General features: G+C 50.0%; 1 protein-coding gene across 4 annotated transcripts in view; it reads right to left on the bottom strand.

The window, feature by feature from the left end:
• Window positions 1-23,502, bottom strand: part of PRAG1 (PEAK1 related, kinase-activating pseudokinase 1) — a 31,592-nt gene extending 8,090 nt beyond the window's left edge. The window contains exons 1-7 of one of the 4 annotated variants that reach the window (XM_066996349.1): window positions 23,346-23,502; window positions 22,392-22,468; window positions 20,671-21,064; window positions 17,461-19,229; window positions 9,416-9,573; window positions 6,050-6,786; window positions 1,615-2,916 (exon numbers count right to left, since the gene is read on the bottom strand). In XM_066996349.1, coding sequence (XP_066852450.1) covers window positions 1,879-2,916; window positions 6,050-6,786; window positions 9,416-9,573; window positions 17,461-19,229; window positions 20,671-21,024 — 4,056 coding nt within the window. In that variant the 5' untranslated portion in view covers window positions 21,025-21,064; window positions 22,392-22,468; window positions 23,346-23,502 and the 3' untranslated portion in view covers window positions 1,615-1,878. Of the gene's footprint in view, window positions 1-1,614; window positions 2,917-6,049; window positions 6,787-9,415; window positions 9,574-17,460; window positions 19,230-20,670; window positions 21,065-21,747; window positions 21,772-22,391; window positions 22,469-23,345 lie in introns of those variants that run through there. The other 3 variants (XR_010831265.1, XM_048052144.2, XM_066996350.1) reach the window with 3 other exon arrangements.
• Window positions 23,503-25,648: the final 2,146 nt, after the last annotated feature.

Here is a 25,648-nt window from a genome sequence, read left to right as displayed (position 1 = left end):
CTCCAACTTGTTCCCTACATCTATGCTTAAAAACTGAGTCACCTCTTCATCTTATCTATGCAAAACGTGCTGGGCTCCTTCAGACAGGTTCTCCAGCTGTTCAGTCACTCCCCTGGCCAACGTGAGACCACATGCAGCAGGCTGTGGCCAGACTTCCCAGCAAAGAACGTAGGATGGTCCACAGGACAGTGGTTCCCAAGCCAGAAGGTTCCTGCTGCCTGTGTTGGAGGGAAATGTATGCAAGAGACAGGGCACAAGAAAGCCTGCGTACAAAAAAATCCCTGACAGTAGCGGTTGGAGCCATTCCACATTCTTTCAGCAGGCAGGGACGTGCACAGCTTCCTCCCTAAGGGGACTAGGGGAAATTCATTGCAAATGGGTGCCCAGCCAAGAAACCATTCCCTCCCCTCAGCAGCAACTGCAGCCAAACAGATTAAAAATCCAGGTGAGAAGCCTGGAAAAGATTCACAGAAAGCATACAAAGTGTCAAAAATCATGGGGAATTAAAATTCCCACAAGAGAGCAGGCTGGAGCTGGAGGTGAATAAAGGTTGGAGAGTCCTCATGAACTTCTCCCCATTTTCAGCTGGGATGGGGGTAGCTCAGATGGTGATGTCCTTCCTCAGCAAAGCTGATGCCAGGTTCCCTCCATGAGCCCCAAATCGACCCCTGCAAGTGCTGCACAACCGGTCCCAGCAGCAGGGCAGCTCATCTCTGCCTCGTATTGAGATGGAAGAGCATAAAGGCAGCCCACAACCTGCCTGAAAAGTCAGCAGCAACACGGCCTCCCCACCAAGCCAGGTGGCTGCTTGTTGCATGTCTCAATAGAGAGAAAGGGGACGGAGGGAGCTAGGCCAGCTTCTCCCTCTTCCCTTGTGCTACATCTTTTGAAAGAACATGTTCACAATGCAAACAGCTCTCCCTCTGCATTTCTAATGCATCAGCACAAGGCACCAGCAGCAATAACCCTCCCAGACCAGAGGCTAGCAGCACCAGCCTCCCACAGGCCCGCTCATCTTTTGATAAAGGAGTTAAATACATGGTATGCACAAGGGACAGGTGAGTTACCAGGTGAAGGGAATAAGCTGGGTGGATGGGGAAAGCATAGCAGCCTGGCCCCGACTTTCTTCCTCGGGGCCTCGGAGGTGAATTGGGGATTTTCCATTTCATTAACTTTACAAGGGGTAATTCCCAGCATGCAGCATCTTCTTTGTGAACAGCCCCATCCTGGCTCTCTCACCCCTTCACAAAGGCAGCAATGCTAGACAGGAAGGCAATGCTGTACTAACATCCAGAGAAGGCAACAGGCAGGTGATACTTAGTTGCCACAGCAGAAAATACAGAAACAAGCAGCGATTTTTGTTTTTAAAGCAAAAAAAAAAAAAAAAAAATGGATGTCAAAACAGAAATGAATTTGAAAGCAGCTCCTGGCTCTCCCATGCAAAGGAGCATTGAATGAATTGTTTTTACTCCTCGGGAGAATAAGCCAGCTGTTCCTCCTTGCTGCCCACTCTGGCAATCAGTGGTGTTTCCAGGCAATGAGGCTGTGAGGCTTTAGGGGGTGGAGATCAAAGGACTGTCCCATAGGCTCAGAAATCAACTCAACTGCACCGTGTTCATTAGAAACATGCACACACGCGGGCAGGAATTTATTAGTCCACAGACTTACCATACCAAAACAAAAAAAAAAATCCCCCTAAAGAGGGTTAGGTTCCCAGTTTTGCCTGCTCGCAGTTTAACTGTCCTCAAGGTACTAAACGTCTTACACGGATCGGAGCACGCGACAGGAGAGGAACACACGCTCCCAGCTGAGCTCCCAGCCTCTCCCGTATAACGGGGCTGCGCACCTTTCACAGCTGCCCCTGAGACACGTCCAGCATCAGAGCAGCTGCAGCAGTTTCAACGTGTGCGAGAGGGAGGCAGGCTCGGCAGACGCTAAGTACTGGCAGCACAGCCAGTCCTCCAGTTCAACGCTCCGCTCCGTGTCCACGGCTCTCTCGGCAAACTTCATCATCAGCAGGGCGCGCTTCATGTCCACCCAGTTCTGAAGCACTTGGCAGAGGGCTTCCTCGTGGCTGAGGGGCTGCTCAGTGAGCTCCCTCCGGGGACCCCACAGCAGACACTGCAGCATCCGCTTTGCCTCGGTGATCCGCACGCGCTTGATGGGATCTGCCTCCAGAAGCAGGTGGGCCAGCTGCTGGAGCCCCCGGGAGTAGATGGACAGGCTGGGCAGAGCAGGGAGGTCCTCGGGGCTGTACTCCTGCTCCTTGAGGTGCACCTTCTCCTCAAAGGGGTTGGGCTGGTGCAGTAGCTCGTAGATGAGGATGCCAGTCTGAAACTCATCGAACTTCTTGTACTGAGAAGCTGACACAATCTCCGGGGCCAGCCTGGCCTGACTCTTCTTCAGCTTGGAGTCTCCAGATCCTGGTTTCTGTTTGGCTTTCAAAAAGTTGCTGATGATCAGGCGGGGCAAGTGCTTGTCATCTTTGGCTTTCACACAGCTCATGGGGGGCTTGCAGGGGACAAGCAGGAGGTTCTCCAGGCACAGGTCACGATGGATTATACCATGCTCTTTGAGATGCTCCAGCCCGTTGCAGAGCTGGAGGAGCAAGAAGCAAACACGACGTTCGTACAGCTCAGGCTTGGCTTGGTGCAGCATCACCGAGTCCCTCACGAAGTCAGCAGTGGTCTGGCTTGGCACCTCCCGCGTGATGACCACCACGCAGTCGTGCTCGCTGGCAGCGCGGGAGGGACGGAGACCATCCCCAGGCACGCTCTTCTCCACATCTGAGGCCAGCAGCATGCTGGAGGGGACGGAGGCCACAAAGTGCCCACAGTCCTGCTGTATGTTGAAGTGGACTGGCACCGCGGGGCTGCAGTATGAAGCGGCCACCTTGGACTCTTGGCTTTTACAGATCTGCAAGGAGAGACCAAAGAAAAGTCTTATCCATCAGTGACAGAGACCGGCCGTAGACTAGAAGCTCAGAGGTAGTTCCTTAAGCTGGGATTTGAAGACATTAAGATATTAGTAGAAGCAGGGTGCATATTAGTTCCTTTAGTACTTTAAACCATCTCCTGGCTTGAGGATCTTTCTTGTCCAGCAGCACCCCAAGCTGAGCAACCAGAGCTCTGCGACCCATTTCTAGGCACGCTTCCTTTGCCAGGTAATGCTCAGCATTTGCAAGAAGGGAGGAAGACAGCCTGCCCACAGGTGACTTCTGGAGATTTTGTTTCATTGCCAACTGGAGCAACACAGCTTTTGTGTCTCATATGTCAGCAAGATCCCCCCTACAACCCCGGAGACATTTTGCAGAGGGAAAAGCAAAGGCTGTAGCAGGTGATGTGTCACCTCTGTGCCTGGAAAGGGTTGCCTGGAAGAGGACCCATGCAACCTGACTTGGCTACGAGGGTTGCCCTGTTTGGAGTGATGGTTGGACAGAAACCTCCAGCGCTTTCCTCCCACCTAACCCTTCTCTGGACCTAAGCTCCTTTCACATCCTCAAACACTCCGTTTTCCTCGTGTCATTAACCCCTCTCAGAACCTTGATCAATAGCTGAGGAATACCAACCACAAATTGCACTCATCAGCACAGGGGGAACAAATCTACAGAGAAAGTGGAAGCTAACAATAGGTTTAGAAATAAGTGGGAGTGCTGCAAACTCAAGGGAAAAAAAGCAAATAACCAGTCTAGATTTTCTTGAACTCGCACGACTTTGTCTTCGTTTTGTTCTGTGTTTTAGCATTATGGCTGCATTAAAGACAACACAAACCCCAAAACCAGGTTTATTATAGGAGTATCCATTAGCTTGTGAGGCCTTCTGGCATTTCTTTTGTACGCTTCTTTTTTTTCCCCTTTTATTTAGGGATGTATTTATATCTCAACCACAGGAATCAACAACAGGCTGAAACTCAGCATAAAAGGCTTCAAACCCTGGAGCGTGCCACTGCCAGTCATGGTGTGCGTGCAAAATCGGACAAGAAATCAATTTTGCCTCCAAGCTAAAATAAATGCAATAATAGAGAGGAGCTGGAGAAACAGGCTGCTTTTGTACTCCGCTAGCAACGGTTTGAATCTAGGCATTTGCAGGTAATTCACTCAGATGAGATGATCGTGTAGAGATAGGACAATAGGGGTTTGAAGTGCCCCTTCTCTTCTAAACAAAAATACCCTGCTGCTGCTTCATGCTTATTTAGGGGAAAGATAATCTCTGGAGAGTGGGACAGACTACAGATTAACACAGTGGGCTGCAGTAAAACGCAAAAGGTCTCCAAAGGCAGAGGAGGCCTTCCAGCCCTCTGCTGCACAAACGTGCTTGTTACTCCCCGCATAGGGAAGATGTGTAAGATTTAGTACCAAGGAAAGAGGAGCCCCTGGAAGAATAAATGCAGCCAAATGGAGTCAGGGAGATCTTCCCCAACCAGCCGTTCTTCGTGACTTTGGCTGCACCAGAGGCATTCTCCATGCAACAGGCTCCAAGTAGGAGCCCGGGGCTGGCTTAGTCGTGCATCTTTAAGCAGAGAAAGAAGCCAAGGAGAGGAGCATATCTTGGCTTAATTCCTCTAAAGCCGTTTCATGTAAAACTGGCTCTTTCTAACTATTTTATACATATCCTTGTGTGCCTGTACACAGCCTAAACCCTGGCTCTGGCTGCTCAGCTGGCCCCTTGGCTCAAGTCAGATCCTCTGCCCATCTTGAGTTATCCAAATCTATTTTAACTACTGGTCTGCGATTTCTTGCATGTCAGAAAATCTGTATCACCTCCAGGAGGTGCAGTTAGAAGTCAGCCAACTGTAAAATTTTGTAAGTATTCTCTATTTCGGCTACTGAAAAAAAAGGTAGCACACTGGAAGGTTGCAAGAGATGTGTGAGTGCACGTACATAAACCCATGCATGACTTTATGCTGGTGCAGAGTACAGCCCTGTTGGGCTGGTCTGGGCTTTATTACGGTGCTCTGTAGAGTACCGAGAACACAGAATAAGCACACAGGGACACAAGAGCAGCTCCGTTAAGAGACTGAAAATGTGGTGTTTCTGCCTTGGCCATAAATCCATCCACTATAGCAGTAGAGGCTGAGCCACTGAACCCCACCCAATGTGGCTGGCAAGAGGAAAGGTCTGCGTGTGCCACAGGGAACCACATATTGAAAAGGAGCTGACCAGCTCTGAGGTTTCTGGAGGAAAATTTCGATGGATTTAGGTATAACAAGCCAAAGAAGTTGCTGCTCTGACTGCTGGACTAGATGCATTGGGGCAAGCCCTGATTCAACTCTGGTTATTCAAAGCCCCCCCTGTTGGGTTGACTACTTCCTTTAGAAAATCTTTTTCAAGGCTTTAAAGCTATCACTTAACTAAAACATCCCCTTGGGGGTTGTAATTGTGTAAAAAATTCAGCAGATTTTTTTTTTCTTGCTTAATGCACCTCTGGCAGCGCTTGTTTGGGAATTATTTTAGTTTTTGAAAACAACATGAAGAGAAAGCAGCAATGAACTTCTCCTAGGTTAAAGTCCAAATAGAAGTTAAAAGTCTCTGTATTCAAGTAGTAACATGGATCAAGAACCCCAGATCCATGGGATGCACATGAAACAAGTTGCCTAAGCTTATTTATCTAGGTTTCAGAGAGCTGAACCATCGCACCCCACATTTCCATTTCAAACGTGGATTCTGTATAGTTACAGGAATATATTTCAGAACCTGACCTTACACACCATCTCTAGGTCAGCCTTTCATTAATTGAGACCTGGAATATCTTAAAGCCTGTAGTTTCAACATCATACAGGCACTCACATGGTTTCTGGGTCAGACCTTCCCCTTAGAAGGCAGGCAGAGGGAAAAAGGCTGTCTTTTGAGCAGTTCTTAAGCAGTTTGGTTTGTCAGAGGTGAACTATGCTGAGTTCACAATACAGTATTTGCACCAAGCTTTTTTAGAGAGAAATTGGTTGAGCTGTAGACCAGTCCCAGCTCTGCTGTGGGAAGCGAACCCTGCGGCTGTTTGGAGTTGGGAGGTGGAGATGAGCCATACATCCAGGCTTGTTCTGGGCGCAGGCTTACCTTCACAGCGTAGGTGGTTGAAGGGTCCTTGGAGCAGGTGGCACAGTAATAGATGGCATCCCCCGAGTCGCAGCAGGGCTTGTTGCACGCCAGCTTGAAGAGCGACCAGTTGTTCTCGCTGAAGCGCAGCTCGTTCTTCTGCTCCCGCATGAAGCAGTCCTCGCACTTGGCGACCAGGCGTCGCAGGGACTCGGCGTAGAGGGCCCCCAGCTTGGCGTACACCCCCTCCTTGCTGTCAATGTTGCTCAGGAGGTTGTGGAGATGGAGGCTGGAGCCCGACGACACCTGGCTGGACACGCTGAGCTGCGAGGAGGAGAGGGACTGGAGGTTTCTGCTGGGGATGCAGGCCCCTGTGCTCTTGCTGGTAGCCGAGCCCCAGTAGCTGTTGCCTTTGGAGCCTTTCTCCAAGGACTCAGAAGAGGAGAAGGTGCCGGGACCCCCCAGGCCGGCTGGGTGGATGAAGGGAGGCTCCTCCCGGAGGCAGACGTTGCTCTCAGAGTGGCTGACGTTCAACCTGGGGCTGGCAGTGCTGGCTGCTCTGCCGGAAGATGCCTGTCCCCCAAAAAAGCCATCTGGGGAGGACACCGTTCTGCTCACCGTCTTCTTCTGGGGCAGAGGGGGTGGGCAGCTGGGGCCAGCGGCGGGAGCATCATCACTGGAGGTAGGAAGGAAAGAGCCCGGGGGAAACACTTGGCTCTCAGCTGGGGGGGGTGAGTGGTTCGGCTCAGACGAGTGCCCTAGGAGACAGCAAGACACAACAGGATTTGACTTATCCATTCGTGGAGGCAGAGCTACACTTTGCAAAGCACGCTGCAAACAGCTAACTAGAGAAATGTTCCCTCCCACCTGAAACTGCTTTCCTACGAACTGCATACATGGCAGTAAAAGCTGGCAGAGGGCAAATATTTAAGCTGTGACATCAGCCACGAGGAGGTAAGTAAGAATGAAGCACTTGGGGGATACTCATTTGGCAGGAATCCCTCGAGCAAAGCCTGTTTCACCTGGGAGCTGCCACCCGGCGCCTGAGCAGCACAGCGTGATAAGAGTGACTCACGCAGCACACATCTCTGACTTCAGCGTGGCCAGAGCTGCCCAAGAAGGATATTGAACCTGTCTCTCCGCCTCACGTTGGGTAAGAGTCACCGGGTAAGGGCTGGGATTTGGCCAGCTCCACCCTACTGAAAAAATCTGGCCTCCCTCCTGGCTGTCCCCCAGCTTACATCAGACCTCTCTGCCTTCCTACCCTGCCTAGGCTGGAGACAGGTAACACAGCTGCACGCCACAGAAGAGGGCAAATTCAGAAAAGGGTGATTTGACATTGAAACAGACAGCAAGACTTTCAGGTCAGAGAGAAAAAAGTGGTGGGGATCTGAAGCGGCAATTAAAAGAAGTCACAATTACTGGGACAGCAATCCCTGGTAGCTGCTCGCTGCCTGAGATGACCACGGTGGGGGCAGGCCCACTACATCTCAGCTACCAGAGCAGATGCCAGCTCACGCTGTCCCAGTTCCTTTCCCCCAGAGCTTGGTAGGATGACACCCATTTTCATGTCACTCCCACTGCCAAAGTGGCGTGGATGTTCCTGCTGCAGTCCACCACATCGGAGACTCCCCAGACACTGGCAGCTCCCGTGGAAGATAAGCTTTCCATTCAAGGCAGTTTTGGCACCCCATCTCTGACAACAACACGCTCAGGAACAGCTCTGTAGGAGATGCTGGGGATCAGCACACCTCTCTTGTCGTAGCTGCCCACCAGCTGTTTGGTGCTGAGCTCCCTGACCCCGTTGGGCCCTTTCCCCAGGTGCCTGCCTTGTTCGCCCAGCCGCTGGAGCTGTCAGCTGCTCTCCAGTTCCAGCTGCTCTCCGACTGCACAGTTAGCTGCAGAGCCCAGCAGAGATGCTCATCAGCACACCCCAAGCTTTAACAGAAAGTCAAACACCTGCATTATACCCTGCCTGGTCCATGATCCCCCTCCCTTGAAACCCTGGCAAAACCTGCAGGCAGGAGTCATTCAGCAGGGCATCTCTTGCCACTTCCAGTCCGAGGGGCTTTTGTCAGAAGACACAACCAAGAGAAATTCTTCAGCACACAGCCCGAGACCAGCACCTCTGCCAGGACATGCAGTTGAACCCCCATTTCAAGAGGATCAACTTATTTGATGGAGGCTTAGGGAACAAACAGTAGCACCAGAACCTTTGGCAACCAGTCCACATGCACAGCCCACAAACACCAAATTGCTCTTACCTCTTTTTTACACTCCGATGGACTCTGCCCCAAGCACAGGGTAACAATTAAAACCTTTTCACAACTTTCCTAACAGTGCTCTGCACCTTCAGCGTAGGGTTCTTCTGCATAAGATGGGATGGGGCTTATCCCATCCCCCCCACATTTTCACATCTGACAGCACAGCCAATTAATCTGAGCTCACTTCACACAGTGACTGACTGCATAGCTGCTTGCTTACACCAGAAAAAGAAATCACATGTGGGTTATTCATTTTAAAGCTCAACCTTCTTCAGATGATCTTAAACAGTTGCGTCTGCTAGTGGAAGCAGAGAACTCCTGTTGTTCCGTATCATTTTTGACAGCAAATTGCTTTGGTGTCCAGCAAGTAAAGATCCAAAATATGTGAGTTTTTCTTCCCCATGTACAATTTCCTGGCAGAGTCTCACTCTCAGACTCCAAGTTAGCAGTGGAAAAATGGACTTTCCAGAGCTCTGGCTCTTAATTTTATTGCTGCACATTGTTGCTCTTGGAAAGACAGAACTTCCACTACATGAAGATTACTTTTGCAAATGAAATACTTTCTGAGCTGCCGAACACGTTAGTGCATGTCTAAGTTACGCATTTATGAAGAAAGTGACTTCATAGTAAGTATTTTTTAATCTCAGTTAAACTAGTGCAGGCAGATTTTTTTTTTTCCCTTCAAGAAACAACTGGGAAGAACACAAGGAGAGGGAGAGATCACCTTTAGCACAAGACTCCTTCTGGTACTCCTCAAATCTGTGGAGGATATTCCATGAGAGCTTACCTGTGGCCTTGTGCAACATGGGAAGCACAAGCAGGATGAGCACAATTGCTTTCAGATAGAGGCTTTATCCAGACAAGATGGATAAACAGATTTTGGCACTGGCCAAATGAAAGAGGAAAAAAAACCCATGACGGTCTGACTCCGCCATGTTCATCTTAAGTGCATCAAGAGGCAGAAGGGTGAGAGTAGACAGACGGAGGGTTGCTGGGAGGACTAAGTGATGGGACCCTTGTGACCCCTGCCCTGCAGATGCTGCCCCAGCAGTGGGACTCAGGATGGGGTAATCTCCTCCCCAGGTCTGATGCTACCTCTCCGACACCCCAGTCGGTCACTTACTGCCATCGCTGCCGGTCTGCGTGTCTGAACTGAGGCTGTCGGTGGATCCGGCCGTGAAGCTGACGTGGATGCTCCGGAAAGGTGGGCTGAGGCTCTCGGTGGAGCTATTGCTGGCCCTCTCCAGCTCAGCGTTATTCGGGTTCATTTTCAGAGCACGCCTAGAGACAACCAAACAGAAGGGTCAGGAGACAGACAGTAAAAGGTACCACACATGCAGATGTGCACATAGATTAAAGTCGACAGCAGCCTCAGCTTGGTCCCCACATACTCATACAAACACTGCAGTCTTACCAGGTGTTAGTATTTCATGGTACACTTTTTTTTTCCTCCCTTTCTCTGGCATTTGGAGACCGTATTCCACTGACATCAAGCAGCTCACGGCCTTGCAAAGCACCAGTTCCCCTGACAAACCACTTGTGCTTGAGCAGAGAGAAAACCCTTGAGCCAGCAGCGTCAAGCCCCAGTCTGAACCTCCCACTTCTAGCACACATGTGGTCTTGGACTGCATCCCATTTTGGCCACTGCCACCAGGAAGCGGGGACCCACCGACGTTTGCCTCCAGTAAAACTCAATGCAAGGGAGCAGCATCCCTCCTCCTATTTTACAGGAGGAAAAGTTGATGCTGGGCACCAGAACCCAACTCCTACACGGTGGAGGCATGAGTAGAAGCACGGTCCAGCAGCAGCAGCTGTTTTCTCCTCTGTGCACCACTGTAACAACTGAAAAAAGAAGCACCTCTTCAGAAAACAATTGTACATCAAACGCAGGACCCGCCATGCAGCTTTTAGGGTAAGACCTACTGTTTTCCACACAGCTTCCATCTAAAATAAATAAATCCTTAAACCATAAGCTGCCCTTATATACTGTCAGAGCCACAAATAAGCCATCAGTTGTAGGCAAGCAGGACTATTTGCTGAGATGATGAGTTTTCCCTGTATTTTCTTCATTTTTTCCTCCCTGGAAAACAACAGGAACTGTCGAAACCAGGCAGCACACCAGAGCACAAATACCCCTAGCTTTGGTACAGTTCAAACTCTCCATTGAGGTTATTTGCCACATTTTTAAATAAAACCACCAATCCACTGATAAAACTCAACGCATTGTTGATTAAGAATGCAAAAAGGTTAGCGGAAGACTTGCAAAATAAAGAAAGAAAAGAAAAGAAAAATAACTTCCACCAGCTATCTCGCTGGAAGGTATCCGGCATTTCCTAATCAGACGGCTGAGCGGCTGCTGAGAAAGACAAACAAAAGACATGCACAACTATTTTCTTGTGACACACTGCTCACACATGCAGAATCCCTCCTCTTCCAAAATCCCCCAGCACAGCAGATGCCACGAGCGCTTTATTTTAAGATTAAGAAATGTTTCATCCTGCGTCCAGACAAAGCACTTACTCTCGTGTCCACACAACCACATGGAGAGCAGCATGTATGAGAAGCCCGGAAGAAACTTCTGCCAGACTTCCTCATTTGCCTGAGCAGGCTCATTCTAAAAATACTCGGGGGCTGATCAAAATAAGGGTCGGAAAACCACCTCAGGTACAGCTCGGCAGGGACGCTGCCCTTGGTCTTGCACCAGTGATGAATTTTCCACACGCACTTGGTCACTACAGCAAGCCTCCTGAGGATGATTTACAAAACTTCACGTGCACCACGCAAGACAGTGTTTTTTTTTTTTAAAAAAGGAAAGAGCAAGTGAGAGACACTGAGGCTCTTTTTAGCTCTGTTATGATTAATGCTGTTGAAAACAACCAACTGGAGTCTAATCCTTTTTTTTTTTTTTTTTTAAATAAAACTACATATACTAAATAAAACTACATATACGGTTTTACATACATATAAACTATATAACCTTATCCCATAACCGACTTGCTCAGAAACTTAACTTTTAGTAACCTGGGGAGAAAAAATGAAAGGGTGCACATACATGCGTGTGCCCTGGCTGACTTGGTAAGAATCAAGGAAGTGTTTGAATCCAGAAGAAAAGAGAGATCTTAGGACAGAGCCGGTCTCGATTTGCACAGGTGAGAGGTTTCCTGACACATTCCTCCCCTTCTCCAGACACACACACACAAAACACACACACACACACAAGAAAAAGTTGGTGCATTTCTGTTTCCTCCCCATCACTTAAACACAGATCCACGGAGCTGCCTTACCATTCCCGCACTCGGGCAGAGATGGGACTTTGCTCGGCAGGGTCCAAGGTCCACCCCGCGCAGCCCCACCTATTCCTCCAAGCAACCTGGGCACAACACGGCGTCTGCCAGCACCATCCTGGCTGCTGTATTTGCCGAGCCCGACGCTGCCGTGAAGTCATACGTTCAGAGAGCACCATTTCCTCCCTGCACCGCTCTGACTTATGTAAAATGCAGTTCCTGAATAGGTCGCACCAAAATAGAAATTGCTCGCCGCTTAAACGACATCCTGCTCTTGTTTCAGATGTTGCAGCCAGGCCAGCTAATAGCGCCTGGAAATATCTCTGCTTCAAATCTCCTTCTTTTCCTATGAGCTCCTCAAAGCCCAGACAGCACACAAAATATCAATCACTTTCCCAAAGAATTACTGAAAACACTTGCTGTGGCCAAACTGTCCCGTTTCCAAAAAAAATCCACTCCAAGAACTGAGCAGCTGACCACTGTAACAACCTGTGGGATCCTCACTTATCCTCCTTTTGTAGCGTTTATTCGTGCCATGCACAGCTGTACAGGTTCGCTGTCTTGCCCTTTCCATCAAAGGATATTGGAAATAAGGAGCACAAACCCATTTTAAACCTGAAGAGATCACTGGGATTGTCCCCCATTGCCTGCTAACACGTGTGGGCTCCGCTCCCCTCAGAAAGATCTCACAGTGGGTAATTCACCTCCATTTCCTCAGTCTGTGCTCAGCACTTTAAATGTTAAGTGCTAACTTCAGGAACAGCACCAGAGCCTCCACAGAGTGTGAGTGCATAAAGAGCAGGTCACTAAAGAGTCAGCTCTCAATCTAATAAGACAGGATTTCCAGCTCTCCTAATTATTCTGGCAGCTTTAAACACACTTGGCTTATTCAACATCCTCAACATGACATCCTAGCATATTTAGGCAACCCCTATAATTCACTATTCGCCATTTTTCCCCATCCTAAACAATTCCATCTAACTGGCTTTCCAAACGATTCCCACAGTCCTGCCTAAAACAAACCAAGGTGGAAAATTGTGGTCTTCTAAAAAAAATAAAATGGTTTGGAGATCTGTAACATTGCCACGGGACACCAGATCATTTGCAATGCTGCGTCTCCTGCTAGGGCAGTGTAACGCTTTGTGTTTCTTTGTGTGCTGTGGTGGTGGAAAGCATAGCAATGTCCTCGTTTCTCCCTTAAGACAGTTAAACCCATACCAACCTCACCTGGCCGGGGAAGAATTGGTTTCTCTGTGTACAGTGACCCACAAAGCAGAGCACATTATTTCCAGATGCTTCCATGAACGGAGCAGAGTAGGAGCATCAAACCCCTCAAAAATAGAGAAGTAGGAACTTCCAGGGGACGGCGGTGCAAATGCGAACAGGACGTCCCTTCCCAAAGTAAAGCACTGGAACTAATGCGCAGCAGAGAGAAAAGCCAGACTACATTGCAACCACACGCGCCTGGGCATAATTATTATACAAGGGGAAGCATCATGGTACCATATGCTTGTCTGTCATGAAACAGGAATCATTATATTTTCCTCCTCCCTCCGCTGCTGCAGGTGGGCATTAGCAAGGTGGTAGAGCAGATCTGTGGTGCCAGGGAGCTGTTTTTATATCGCTTTGTTTCTGGTTTAGGCAAACCAAGCAATCTAAAAAAAGCTAAGCATCCTCTACACCATTAATACCAGCGTCCCACCTAAAACCTTTTTGTGGTCAGGTCATCTGAATGCTTTAATCTGTGTAGCTATTAAAGATCTTCCTATCCCTTTTACACTAAAGGTAAAACGCCCAGAGAAAATAAAAACTTGATGGCACGTTCATATAATTTATACTCTTGGGGGTGACTCAACCCATACTTTCTACAGTGTATTTTTTTTTTTTTTTTGACTTATCAGGAGACAGATTCTTTAAAACTGGCACAGGTTGCCCAGAGAGCTTGTGGATGCCCCATCCCTGGAGGTTTTCAAGGCCAGGTTGGATGAGGCCCTGAGCAACCTGATCTAGTGGGTGGCGTCCCTGCCCATGGCAGCGGGGTTGGAACTGGATGGTCTATGAGGTCCCTTCCAACCCGAGCCGTTCTATGATTCTGTGATCTTCCCCTGGATGCCGGAGTAAATTCACATGGAGAGCAGAATTAATGATAGCTGAGTCAACAGTGAAATCACTGAATGCTCCAATATGGTGAAGACGACAAGAAAACTGATTTCCAACCCCGTACTTTTTACATGGCAAGATAGGAAACACAAAGAAAAGAGATTGTTTCTTCTAAAATGGGAGACAGTCTCTCCCAAAAGACTTGTCCGATAAGTCACAACCTTCAAAAGTGATCCACTGGCAGAAGCAACACGAGAAATTCCTGATTAGTTTCAGACAAAAAACACTCAGGGAGAATCCAAAAGGCCCATTAGCTCCCTGTCCTGGAGTGGGATACTCTCTCCTGCTTGAGTCACACTAGCTCTTCTTTGCTTCATGTACTTTTTAAAATAGACTCTAGAGTTTGTGATTATTTTTTTTTTAATAATAATAAGTCTGGCTTGTTCAAAGCAATTCCCTACTGTCATTCACAGTCATAGAGACCACAGAGAAAAGGGTCAAATTTTGGGACCTGTATGACTTCCAATTGCATTTTGTACTGCCACAGTAGCACCACGTAGCTAGTTTGCTTCTGTTCACCAGAGCACACACCCACACCAAGATCCAAAACAGAACAGGTGCCTCAGGAATGGTACTAGAAAGACACCTACAGCACTGCCTTTTGAAGGTGGCGTTAATTGTGACAAAACCAGCTCAAGAGCTACTGCAAAATAGCAGCACTGTTTCCTTTGCTTTAGAGGCACATAATATCCATAAACAGTTAAGGATGACATGCTGGAAGAAACCTTAGGATCATTTAACCTCACCCTCCGCATAACAAAGGCATAAATTTCAGCAAGGATTCCATTTTTGCGCCAAATAACTGAAGGCTGTGCTGGACTATTTCTCACCAAAGAACATCTAAATCATCATTATACATATAAGTCCTGGGGATCCTAGATTCCCTGGTTAGCCCTTTCCATATCCAACTACCCTCCCAGCTTTTGGAGGGAGACCAGTCGCCATTTTCCTTTTCCAGTCTCTTTCCTCTTGTAATTTGACTCATTTTCTATCCCATTTCAGACCAAAAAAGCCTTAAATATCTGTAATCTTTCACACAAGCAGGAAAAAGAAGCATACAAAGAAACAGAGAGATGAAACAGGTACAAATCTATTATTTGCCTTTTTGGATGCCCACTTTTAAACATCCCCAAAAGCACTCCTTCAGCCATTCTAGGAGGCAGCTTACAGCAAAACCAGAGCTTCCTCAGTGCCTGGCAGGAATTTACCCTGTAATTTTTTTTTCCCTTTCAATTGTTAGAGCAAGGATGACCAACAAAAAAAAAAAAAAAAAGAATTTTAACATGCTACATATTCACTTCTCTCTCTGCTGTGAAACTAATTTGAATGTAAATGTGCATTTTTTTTTTAAATAAGCAGTTAAGTTTAGTTAGGAAATGCAAACGGGCGGGCTTCATTTTCCAGCATGAAACCACATGCATTGCTGCGGCTCGAGATCTAAAGGGAAAAGGATGGTCGCACATCTTTCTTGCAGCTGAACGGAGCCTGGACATGCTCAGCCCCAATGCCCCAAGACTTACATCCACCACCCTGGCCCCATCTATACCCATCCAAAGGGGCCTTTGCAGCTGCCCCACCAGCAAACACCTTGTGCTGATGCTCTCTGTCCCTGTAAGGGACTACATCAGTGTAACAGTAATTAATCAGCAGTTCTTCCAGCGTGGACAAGCACATGTTCCAGTATGAACAATGCCCAGGCCTATGGGAGGATGAACGTGTCTCAGAGTCGCCTCTGCGTGGAGGATCTCTGCCCTTCTCCAGGCACGCGGCTGCAGCCCAGGAACACCAGAGATGTTCCCCTAGCACCAGGCAGGTCACACCAGTAGACGAAGCTGCCAGCAATGACTGCCCAGGGTAACACAACCCTGCTGTGGTGGTTTCAAGCAGTTGTGCACGTAGCCATCCCTCCCGCTGCCACGTACAGGTAACAACACCCCGGTTCCTGTGTGAACACGCTCAGAAGAAGACACGAGCACCCTCCAAGCAAACAAACAAAGCGAGCAGCTTGTGAAACCCGCCATCTGATCGAGTTGCTCCCAGAGGAAGGGCTGTGCTCTGAGCAAGGCACCCCGAGGCCCAGCTGCAGGCATCAAGGTGCTGAGGAGGCAACTACACGCAGCACGAAGCTTCGCCTGCAGCCACGGAGGGTAAGAGCGATGCCAGCACCTACCTCAGCCACCTGGCACTGTTACAGCTCCAGACTTTCAGCAGGTGACTGCACATTTCCTAAACAATTACTCCTTAACAGCTCCGCTGAGCCCCCACAACACAACACCTCACACGTGGCAAACACGACCCCGAGCCACGTGCTGATACAAGACACCAAGCAGCAGCAGCCACGAAATCAAGTTTGCAGGGTCAGGACTAAAGCACATCTCAGTGTCGTCTCTGATTGTAAAGGCAATAAAGCTCGTCTGTGTGCTCGCCTGTGGACTCTTTCTTTGCTCTGACTTCAGCAGGAATCACGTGGCATCGCAGCAGAAAGCCCAGCACTAAGGACTAAAGCCTCTTTTTCATCTGCTTCCTTCCCTTGAGAAAACTGATTTGTTCATCATTCGGTCAATTTAAAACACTTTAAAGTATTTTGTTTAAAGGAATTTTAAAACGAGGTAAAGTTCCCTGCATTAGCCAGCCCTAAAAAGTTGAAATTTTGGTGTAAGAATAAAGCAGTGCTTAAATTAATTAATTAATTAAGGATGCACCAACCCAAACACCATCTCAGACCGGTGAGCGCTGATGACCACGCACAAGCCTGACCACGGACCCCAAGAGCAACTTCTCCAGACACCCATCCCTTCTCTCAACTTCTAGATCAAAGAGCTGAAGTCAAATCTGCCATGCAATGAACAGTTCCAGGTAACAAAACCGAAGTCTGCAACAAAGCAAACGCAGGACACCTGCAGAACGCGAAGTGTCCCTCCCCGCTGTGATCAGACAGCCTAATCCATTAGCTGCATGGAAGGGCAATCAATTTCTTTCATTCCTTTGGGCATTTTTTGGTTGTGTTTTTTTTCTTTTCTTTTTGATACACACCCAACTGCAGTCACTGAACACACATAAATTATTGGAAACCTATTTTATTAATTGTTTAGCAGAGCTTCTTCGTTTCCAGATGGACAGCAGTCCTGCATTTGTTCTGTAGGGCCTGCTGTCACCCCGCCTGCAAACCTGAGTCCCAGGAGAGCTGCAGCAAGGGAAAGGCTGCCTGAAGCAAGCACATGTTAGTCAAGCTCCCGTTACTTGCTTGCAGGCAAGGAGCCCTCCCTGGGAAACTACAGCTTCAAGCGTTGGCCTTTAAAGCAAAAAGATGTTAGGGGCAAACTGAAAATTGGGATTTCAGAGGCCTGTGCTACGAGCACCAAGAGAGGAAGCTGCCCAGCTCCACATATCAAAGGACCTCGCAACCCGTTGTTTTTGATCCCATTCGATAACAAGGTTCTGTGCTGAGACAGAACCAAGCTGACCTGGGAAATACCAAGCTGACTGGGAAATACTGACCCTGCTCTCACTCCAATACTGTGACCCAGAGCAGCAATTTACAGCCCTGAAGGACCAGGACTTGCAAAGGTCTGACAGTTTTTCACCTCCCATACCCCCAAAAGCCCACCTTGAAAAGGGAAAAAAAGAGAACAAGAAGTGCCTCTGGCCAGTCAACCCCTGCAGCAAACACATCACGATTGCAAATGCTTAACAGAGTCATGCACACGCTCACAAGGCTGAATACCTGGACTGCTTCTTTGGCGGCGGCGGTGGTGGTGCAAACTCCGTGCCATTGCTCTTGTCCTTAGGGAAGTCAAAGGACAACGACTTGCTGATCCCAGTCTGGCTCTCCATCATCGGGCAGTCATCCACGGGGTCCGCATCGGCTCTTCCAGTCTCAGCTCCCACTGCCCATGGGTGGGTTGACAGCGCCTGCTCCTCCTCCTCTTCCTCCTCCTCCTCCTCTATCCGGCACTGCTTGGCCCACGCTGGGGTGTAGTGCTTCTGCCTCCTGTCGTAGGACAAGCCTGCCAGGCCTCTGCCGGACTCCTCCACGGAGGCTCCGTTAACGTGAGTGCACAGAGAAGGGGACACCCCAAAGACACCTGTGTCTGCACAGCTCCTCGGCAGCAGCTGGGCACCAGCTCCGTCGTGGTTATTGCTGTCACCGAGCCTCGCCACAGGGGAGCTGGCTGGGAGCACGCAACTCCCCTCGCTGCCCTGCTGGCTGTTTTTGGACATCTTGGGAGGGATGGCCGGGCTCTCTGTAACCGAGTTCTTGGTAGGAGCTGCGAAGTGAAGTCTCAGTCCGTTTTCACTTCCAGACGCTTGAAACACCTCTCCAGGCTCAACGGTGGGCGGCGAGGTCCCAAAATCAGGGTGGGAAGCAGAGCTGATGCAGGGCCACTGAACTCCCACAGCGGAGTCAGGGCTGCTGAGGAAGATGGTCTTGTGGTCGTCCTCCGTGTGCGCGGTCATGACGGTTATCTTGGCTGCCACCTGGGTGGCGGGGTCCTGGTACTCCTTCTCAGAGCCCCACGCCCAGCCACCATCCCTCCACGTGCCGTCAGCCTGCTCCGTGCCAGGGCTGTGGGCCGGCTTCTCCACATTAGCTGGTCCGTTGAGGCCCTTCAGCTGGGCTTTCTTCCTCTTGGTGCTCTCAGCGTAGATCGGGTCGCCGCGGGCCGGCTCGGCAAGCCGGGAGCACTGCGGCTCCACCAACGCCTGCTGGGGACTGCTCGTGCCTCCGGTGACATCCGGCTCCCCACAGCGAGGGGAGTCCTCCTTATCCTGGCACAAAGCGCAGGCAGCGGCCGCCTCGGCACGGAGAGACGACTTTTTCCTCTCCGAAGACGGAGCAGAGGGATCTCCCTGCTCTTTCGCGACGCAGAAAGCCACGCTGGCAGCTCTGCGCTCCTCCTCGCTGAACTTCACCGCCCTGCCGCTCGGCCTGGCCACCTCGGGAGCATCCCGCTGCCTCCAGCCGCGGGGCGCCGGGCCCTCCTTCTCGCACCAGGCCCCCTTCCCCTCGGCGCAGCGCGAGACGGGGCTCTCCCTGCGGCAGTCCGTGATCGAGCAGTACTCACCCCCTTCACCCTCAAAGCTGGAAGAGTTACGACCACAGCCGCTCTCTGAGGGAAGCGCTGCTCCTTCTCTCCCTTGGGACGAAGGGTTTCTGGCAGAGCTGGCGACGCCTCTGTCCCCCAGGGCGGGCGGGTTAGGGCAGAGGGGCTGATGCAGCAGGGCCAGCTTATCTTTGGCTCTGCTCTCCTGCTTGCCCACCTCCCCCACGAGCACCAGGCTGTGGATGGAGACGTTCCTCTCCACGCGACCCTCCAGGCTGCGCAGGCCCACCATGGAGTAGCTGGGAGAGCAGCAGGACAGGCATTCGCTCGGCGGGCCGTGCAGGAAGGGCTTCCTCACGCCGCCGTTGCCAAAATTGTCCCGACAAAGCCGCTGCGCATCGCCTGACTTCAGCAGAAGGTGCTTGCCGGAAACCATCCCCCAGCTGACCTGCAGTGGCCGAAGAAATGAGCACACCGTCAGCACGTGCAAAATGAAAGAGAAAGCAAAAAAGATAAACAGATCCACAGGAAAATCCTCTGGCATTTGCAGCTTTTTTCTGCTCTGTGCTCACCCCGCCAATAAGCCTTTTCTACTCCTTCTTCTTCCTGGACCATTCGCAGCCCGTACATTACCAACAATGGCAATGCAGTGAAATGAGGCATTCCCCTTTCTCTTTGCATGGGTTCCCTGCCAGAAACACGTCCAACCTGTCATCCTGTCTGTGAGTCACCGTGCAATTACTGATTCAGAGAGGGAAGGAATCTTTGTGCTTCCCTCTGCTATTTTTGTTTCACTGCACGCTGCTGCTCCAGAGTGGCAGACTCCAAAGCATTGACAAGGACTATCACAGGTTATCCCATGACAGCAGTATCGCTTCCCGGAAGGGAGCGATTTTTGCTCAGTTGTCCTTCCACCTCAAAAGACTGGCAGCCTTAACTCAGCTCTCATAGACTTAGTTTTGCAGCGTGGAAACCTGACAGAAAAATACACAGTAAATTGAAAGCGCAGCCTTGTGATGGGTAGACAGGTACTACAGCAGCCCCTCTTTTCCTGACGTGCCAGGCATTGGTAGATATTCACAAGGTGGTAAATCTGTGCTTTCTAGGAGACCACGGTTCTACTGCCTGAGAGCAGCAGGAGATCCTGGGGCAGCAGGGACAGTCCTCACGCCCCCTTTTTGCCAAGGCAGAAGCAGAGGCACCGTCTGCCCGCAGGGTGGCACCTAGCTGCAGCCCAAAGGGCTGGGATGTTGCAAACCCCACTCCCACAGCACAAAATTCAGCCTGGGGCAAGATCCACGTGTGCAGACCAAACCACACCAGTAACGGGAGCCTGCGCTCACCTGGTCTGTATCCCTGGGAGAGGAGCAAGGGAGAACAACGGGAGGCAAAGATGAGACCCAGTGAGCCCTGTTACAGTTCGGTCTGCCTCTCTCGTGGAGCGAGGGTGGGAGAGGGAAGTACAACGAACCCCTGGCAGGGTGACAGCAGCTCGTACATCGCTCTGCGTGGCTGGGGCAGTGCAGTATCAGCCAGCTGGAGAGCTGAGCGGGTAGGGGCAGAGCTTGCACCTCTGCCACCACCCAAAGCACCAGTGCCTGCCAGGCAGGACTTCTTTCCATTATCTCTTCCCATAACCTTATGTCACCATTTAAAATCCACAAGTTCCTAAGCAAACAACACATTTAAGCTCCTTTGCACATGCCTTGCAAGGAACGTTTCATTCAGCTTTAGCCAAAAATACGTTGGGAAACCAAGATAGGCTTAAAAACCTGAGTCAAGAACAGGAGGATAAACAATGGGAAGGAAACCGTTTTAACAGATATTCCAAGAGCTCCTGAGAGGAGGTAAGTAACGGGAAATCATGCTTTGACTGGATTAATCATTACCTGTGACAGATCTGCATTCATATTCACATCCGCCCACGTGTCAGAAACATCTGAGTTTATCATAGTTGGTTTCACAGCAATCGTTGGCTTTGAGACAGGGGTATTTACGCCTTCGTCTTCCAACGCTGGGCTCTCAGCCTTGGTCCTAACTCCATTCGGGAGCACACCACAAGCTCCCACGTCTGGGGGTGTCTGCAGTCGATGGGAACTCTTGGGGCTAAAGCAGTTTTTGCAGGAGCCGGGCTTCCAAACGTGTTCCACAAAGTCACTGCACGCAGACATCTTCAAATCCTTGCGGCTCAGCCCGAGAGCCTCCCGTGTCGCCTGCACTGTTCTCTGCTGTTCATCTTGCATTGGCTTTTTCCAGAGCTGCTTTTAAAGATCACCTGGTTACCTGGAAAAGCACAAACTGTCCGATTAGTTTTGTTATCCACAAAAAAAAAACTGGAAGATTTTTAATAGGACAGGTGATAATTACACTCATTCTGCCTTCATCACAAAGGCTCGTTGTTTACAAGGCTTTTTTTCACAGCTCAGCTAAAGCCCACACAATCACATTAAAAGCCCCAACTTCTAAGCATAACTCTGTAATAGAGAAGACATCAAACAAGCAGCATTCCTATGTGATTTCATTCCCTGTTTAACAAGCATGTAGAACCAGCCTCGTGCGAGGCTTGTATCGAGGGTAAAGGAGAGAGGTCTCGGAATAGCTGTTTGCATCCCAGCTGAGCAGGAAAAAAATATGTATTTTCCAAAGTGGCACGATCCCTCTGGGTAGTAAAGAGGTTTGGAGATACAGGCGCCAGACTCGGTGATTGTGTAGCCAAAGGGACCAGCAGCAGCCTTCCTTCTCCCAGAAACACCACTGTGATCACTGCAGCCGTACACAAAGGCATCTCTCCCACCCACCGCAACGGAGAAAGGCAGGCAGCAAGTCTGGGGCTGGCACTGATTTGAGCAAGTGCCTGGCAGAAAAGCTCTTATCTGGTTTGCCAGGAGCCACAAATAACAGTGTCAGCTCGCTGAAATGATTCATTGTTTGCAAGGGGAGAAGAGCTTTGCTCTTGGATTACTTACACACAAGGATGCCTTCCCATCTTCCTTCCCCAGGAGGAAATGCCCCAGGACCAAGACATTCCTGCATTCCTGTGCCCTCCCTCCCCGCACAGCCAGATCTGATTGCACTCAGCCGGTAGCTATCTGGAGCTAACAACTTTGGAGATACTTCAGACAACGACTCCCACAAAGCAAAGGGGATTAGGGAAGAGAAGATCAGAAAGTGCAGCTAGAGGAGGAAAACTGCAGCCATCTGCTACAGGTGACCCAGCACACAAGTCCCCTATATCGCTCTACAGAGATCTTCCCCATACAAGCAATTTCAGGTCATCACAAAGGCACAAAGGCAAAGCTAACTGGGAACCCTTCTCCAAGGGTCTCTCGGAGCAAACACACACTTTCACACCCTGATCCCAACAGCGTAGCAAAATTTACCAGCTCGATCCCTCAGTGCTCCTGCAGCTCCAGACAACTTTACACCCGCACACTGCTCCAACCAGCCCTGCCCTTCAGCCACAGCTCCTGCCTCGGGGCTCAGAGATGCCCTGGCCACCATCACTGGAAAGGCGACATATAAATAGCATGGCCTTTGACTCCCAAGTTAAAGGGGTGGATGCCTGTAAGAGCTTGAGGGGGACGAAGTGAACGGGGGAAGAGCCACTGACCTGCAAGCATCAGCTGAGCTCAGACACCAGCTTTGGGAAGGGAGGCTTCGATCGCATAAGGCATTAGTACCTGCAGACTGGCAGGCCAATAAATTAGGAACTGTTTCATGACAGAGCAGCAAGAAGAGCAGTATCAATGGGATTCATAAATAAGATAAAAGGAGTGAGACTCTTTCAGAGAAGAGACTGTTTTAGACAGCTTTTTCCATGGATTTTCACAGACTCCAAGTTAACCAAAGGAGAGCAAATCACTCTTGCACACACCTCAACGCCCACAAGATTAACAATATTTGCAAGAAAATCATCTCTAAAAATATTACAGTACTCCTGCTTTGTCTTCTTTCAGATTTAGCGCGCAGCATCCGCTCCTTAACCGAGCAGGGCACTGCCACTGGGTTTGGGCTGGTCGCTGAGCCAGGGGGGATGATCCCAATGGCTCAATATTAATTTTATCAACCTGACTGGGGAAAAAAGGAAAGCGTTGAAATGCAGGGATGCTTAATGCCATGGGGAGAATTGGGAAGCTAGCCACGCTGACAATGCCCGAAGTTTAACAAGTGTCCTGACGAGAGCCAGCAAAGAAAAAAAAAAATATCCAAGGGAGGAAAGGAGGGACGGGAGCCAGAAAAAACTCCTCATTCCTGGCTGAATGGCTGGCGCTGCCAAGCGCCCTTCTCCGACCGGGATCTCCGTCTCTGCAGCCAGAGCAGCGGGCACATCTCCCCGGCCAAACCCCGCCGCCGGGAGCCCGGGGGGCTGCGGAAACTTCCCCGGGGCTCCCGCTGCGGTGCCGCCGGGAGCTCGTACCGGAGGGCTCCGTCTCGCCACCCCCCCCACCCCGAGCTCCTCCCGGCCCCGGCGGGGTCTCTCCCAGCCCGGCTTTGTCCCGGGGGGCGGAGGCCCGGAGCTCCCCCCAGCCCCAGCGCTGCCCGCTCCCGGCCCCGCGGCTCTCACCGGCCTCCCGTGGCGGCTGGGGGGGGACACACCGGGCTCCGCTCCGTGCCGCCGCCCGGCCCCGGCTCCGGTGGCCACCGGGCGAGTGGCGAGCGCGGCCCCGCGTGGGCTGGGGGCAGCGGGCGCCCCGCCCCGGACCGCCCACGGGGCCGCCCCCACGGGGCCGCGCCCCCGGCACGGAGCACCCCGGGCACCCACGCGTGGCACCGGCACGCACACACACACACACACCGTGCACACGCCTGCGGTGTGCAGGGAGAGAATGAGGGGTTTGGGCTCCCCAGTGCCAAAATGGGGTCAGCGCCTCGGGAAATCCTGAATTCCTACCGGCCGGGGAGGGTGCGGTCACGGAGGGGAGGTGGGGGAGGTTTGGGTCCCCGTAGGGTCTGGGATGTGCTTCAGGGAGGGTGAGAAACGGAGAGGTGGTCCCCCGGCCGCTCACTGGGCTGTCTGGTTTTGGGCATCTAGTTCACCTGATGCTGGGGGGAGGGAAATAAAAGAGAAAAAAAGAAAAAAAAAAGGAAAAAAGAAAGAAGAGAAAAAAGGAAAAAAAGAAAAAGAAAAAAAAAGGAAAAAAGAAAGAAGAGAAAAAAGGAAAGAAAATAAAAGGAAAAAAAAAAGAAGAGAGAAAAAGGAAAAAAAGAAAAAAGAGGAAAAAAAAGAAAAAAGAAAGAAGGGAAAAAAGGAAAAAAGGAAAAAAAAAGAAGAAAGAAAAGGAAAGAAGAGGAAAAAGAAAAAAAGAGGAACAAAAGAAAAAAAGAGGAAAAAAAGGATAAAAAAGAAAAAAGAGGGAAAAAAAGGATAAAAAAGAAAAAAGAGGGAAAAAAAGGATAAAAAAGAAAAAAGAGGAAAAAAAGGATAAAAAAGAAAAAAAAGGAAGTTCTCCCCCTCGCTGTTCAGGGCCTGAACTCAGGCCCTTGCTAGAGCCACCTCTCATGTAGTACAACAAAGGATCCCAAGTGACACGCGTTTTGGGACAAAATAGCGGATTAAAAAGGTAAACTGGCTTGCACAATGGGAAATCCAAGTCCCCGAACAGAAAAGCAGAAGCGGGAGATACGCACAGCGCTCATCGTGGAAAAAAATTGCCCTCCCAGAAGCCGATCAGCCCAATGAATCCTTCTGCTTCGGGGAATTTTGGCAGTGCCGCAGGTTGCAAACCTTGCTGTTCACGGACACCCTGGCTGGCCAGTCCTGCTCTTTGCTTCTGCTCTCAGTCCGTACTCTGATCAGTTATTGAAATAGCCAGGAAACCCCACAGTAAGCAGAAAGACGGGAAAACACAGGACTCCTCTGCTTCATTTGCCTTAACATCGCTGTAAAGAAGTCTGCCTAGCACACCTCCCGCTTGTCCTTAACCACTCGTTTGTTCACAATCAATCTGCTGGGCTGTTTGCAGGCAGGATCCCAGTGCGTCCAGTCAAATGGGTAAATTAGCTCTCCAAAACGCATTAATCTCAACAAACCTCTAGCACAGTGATGTGCTGGGGTGTGTGTGGGGGGGAAATCAGCTGTGAAAATCAGCTGCACCGCTGTGGTCGTACACCTGGGGACACCGGTGCTTTGACCTCGCAGCCTTGCCCGTGAGCCCCTCCTGCCAAGACGGCTGGGTTGAGATGTCCCAGTGCTGCCAGGAGCTGGAAAATAGCACATCCTCGAAGTTTCATAAAAATATTGTTCTTCAAGGTCTGAGATCAAGAACGGCAGCTTTTTGGGTGGCTGCAAACTCCCAGAGCTCCCCCAACAGAGTGTTCATCATTGTTCGTTTAGGTATTTTACCAATGGCCAAGAAAACTTGCAATAAAAAGGCCCTCTCAAGTGGAAATCAGAATACAAAGTCTGCTAAGACATAACCACATGTCCTGGCCAGCCGTATTTCTTCCAGCATAGTGTTTCCAGCACGCTGAGTCAGCAACAAGGCTTGGAGAAACCCTGAAGGCACAGGGGAGACTTCAGGCCCATAGGGTCTTCAAGCACGACCCCCAAGAAGAGGAGGACAAAAAAAGCATAAACTGATAGAGAGTTTCCCTGTGGTCAGAATAAAAAGAAATGGAATGGAATGGAATGGAATGGAATGGAATGGAATGGAATGGAATGGAATGGAATGGAATGGAATGGAATGGAATAAAATAAAATAATAAAATAAAATAAAATAAAATAAAATAAAATAAAATAAAATAAAATAAAATAAAATAAAATAAAATAAAATAAAATAAAATAAAATAAAATAAAATAAAATAAAATAAAATAAAATAAAAATAAAATAGTGCAGTGCTCTGCAGAGGTGGGCTCGGCATCTGTCA

This window comes from Anser cygnoides, chromosome 4 (genome assembly GCF_040182565.1).
Source record: "Anser cygnoides isolate HZ-2024a breed goose chromosome 4, Taihu_goose_T2T_genome, whole genome shotgun sequence".
Classification (NCBI taxonomy): Eukaryota; Metazoa; Chordata; class Aves; order Anseriformes; family Anatidae; genus Anser; species Anser cygnoides.
The sequence above is the reverse complement of the archived record's forward strand: the minus strand, read 5'-3'. Positions and strand labels throughout refer to the sequence as shown.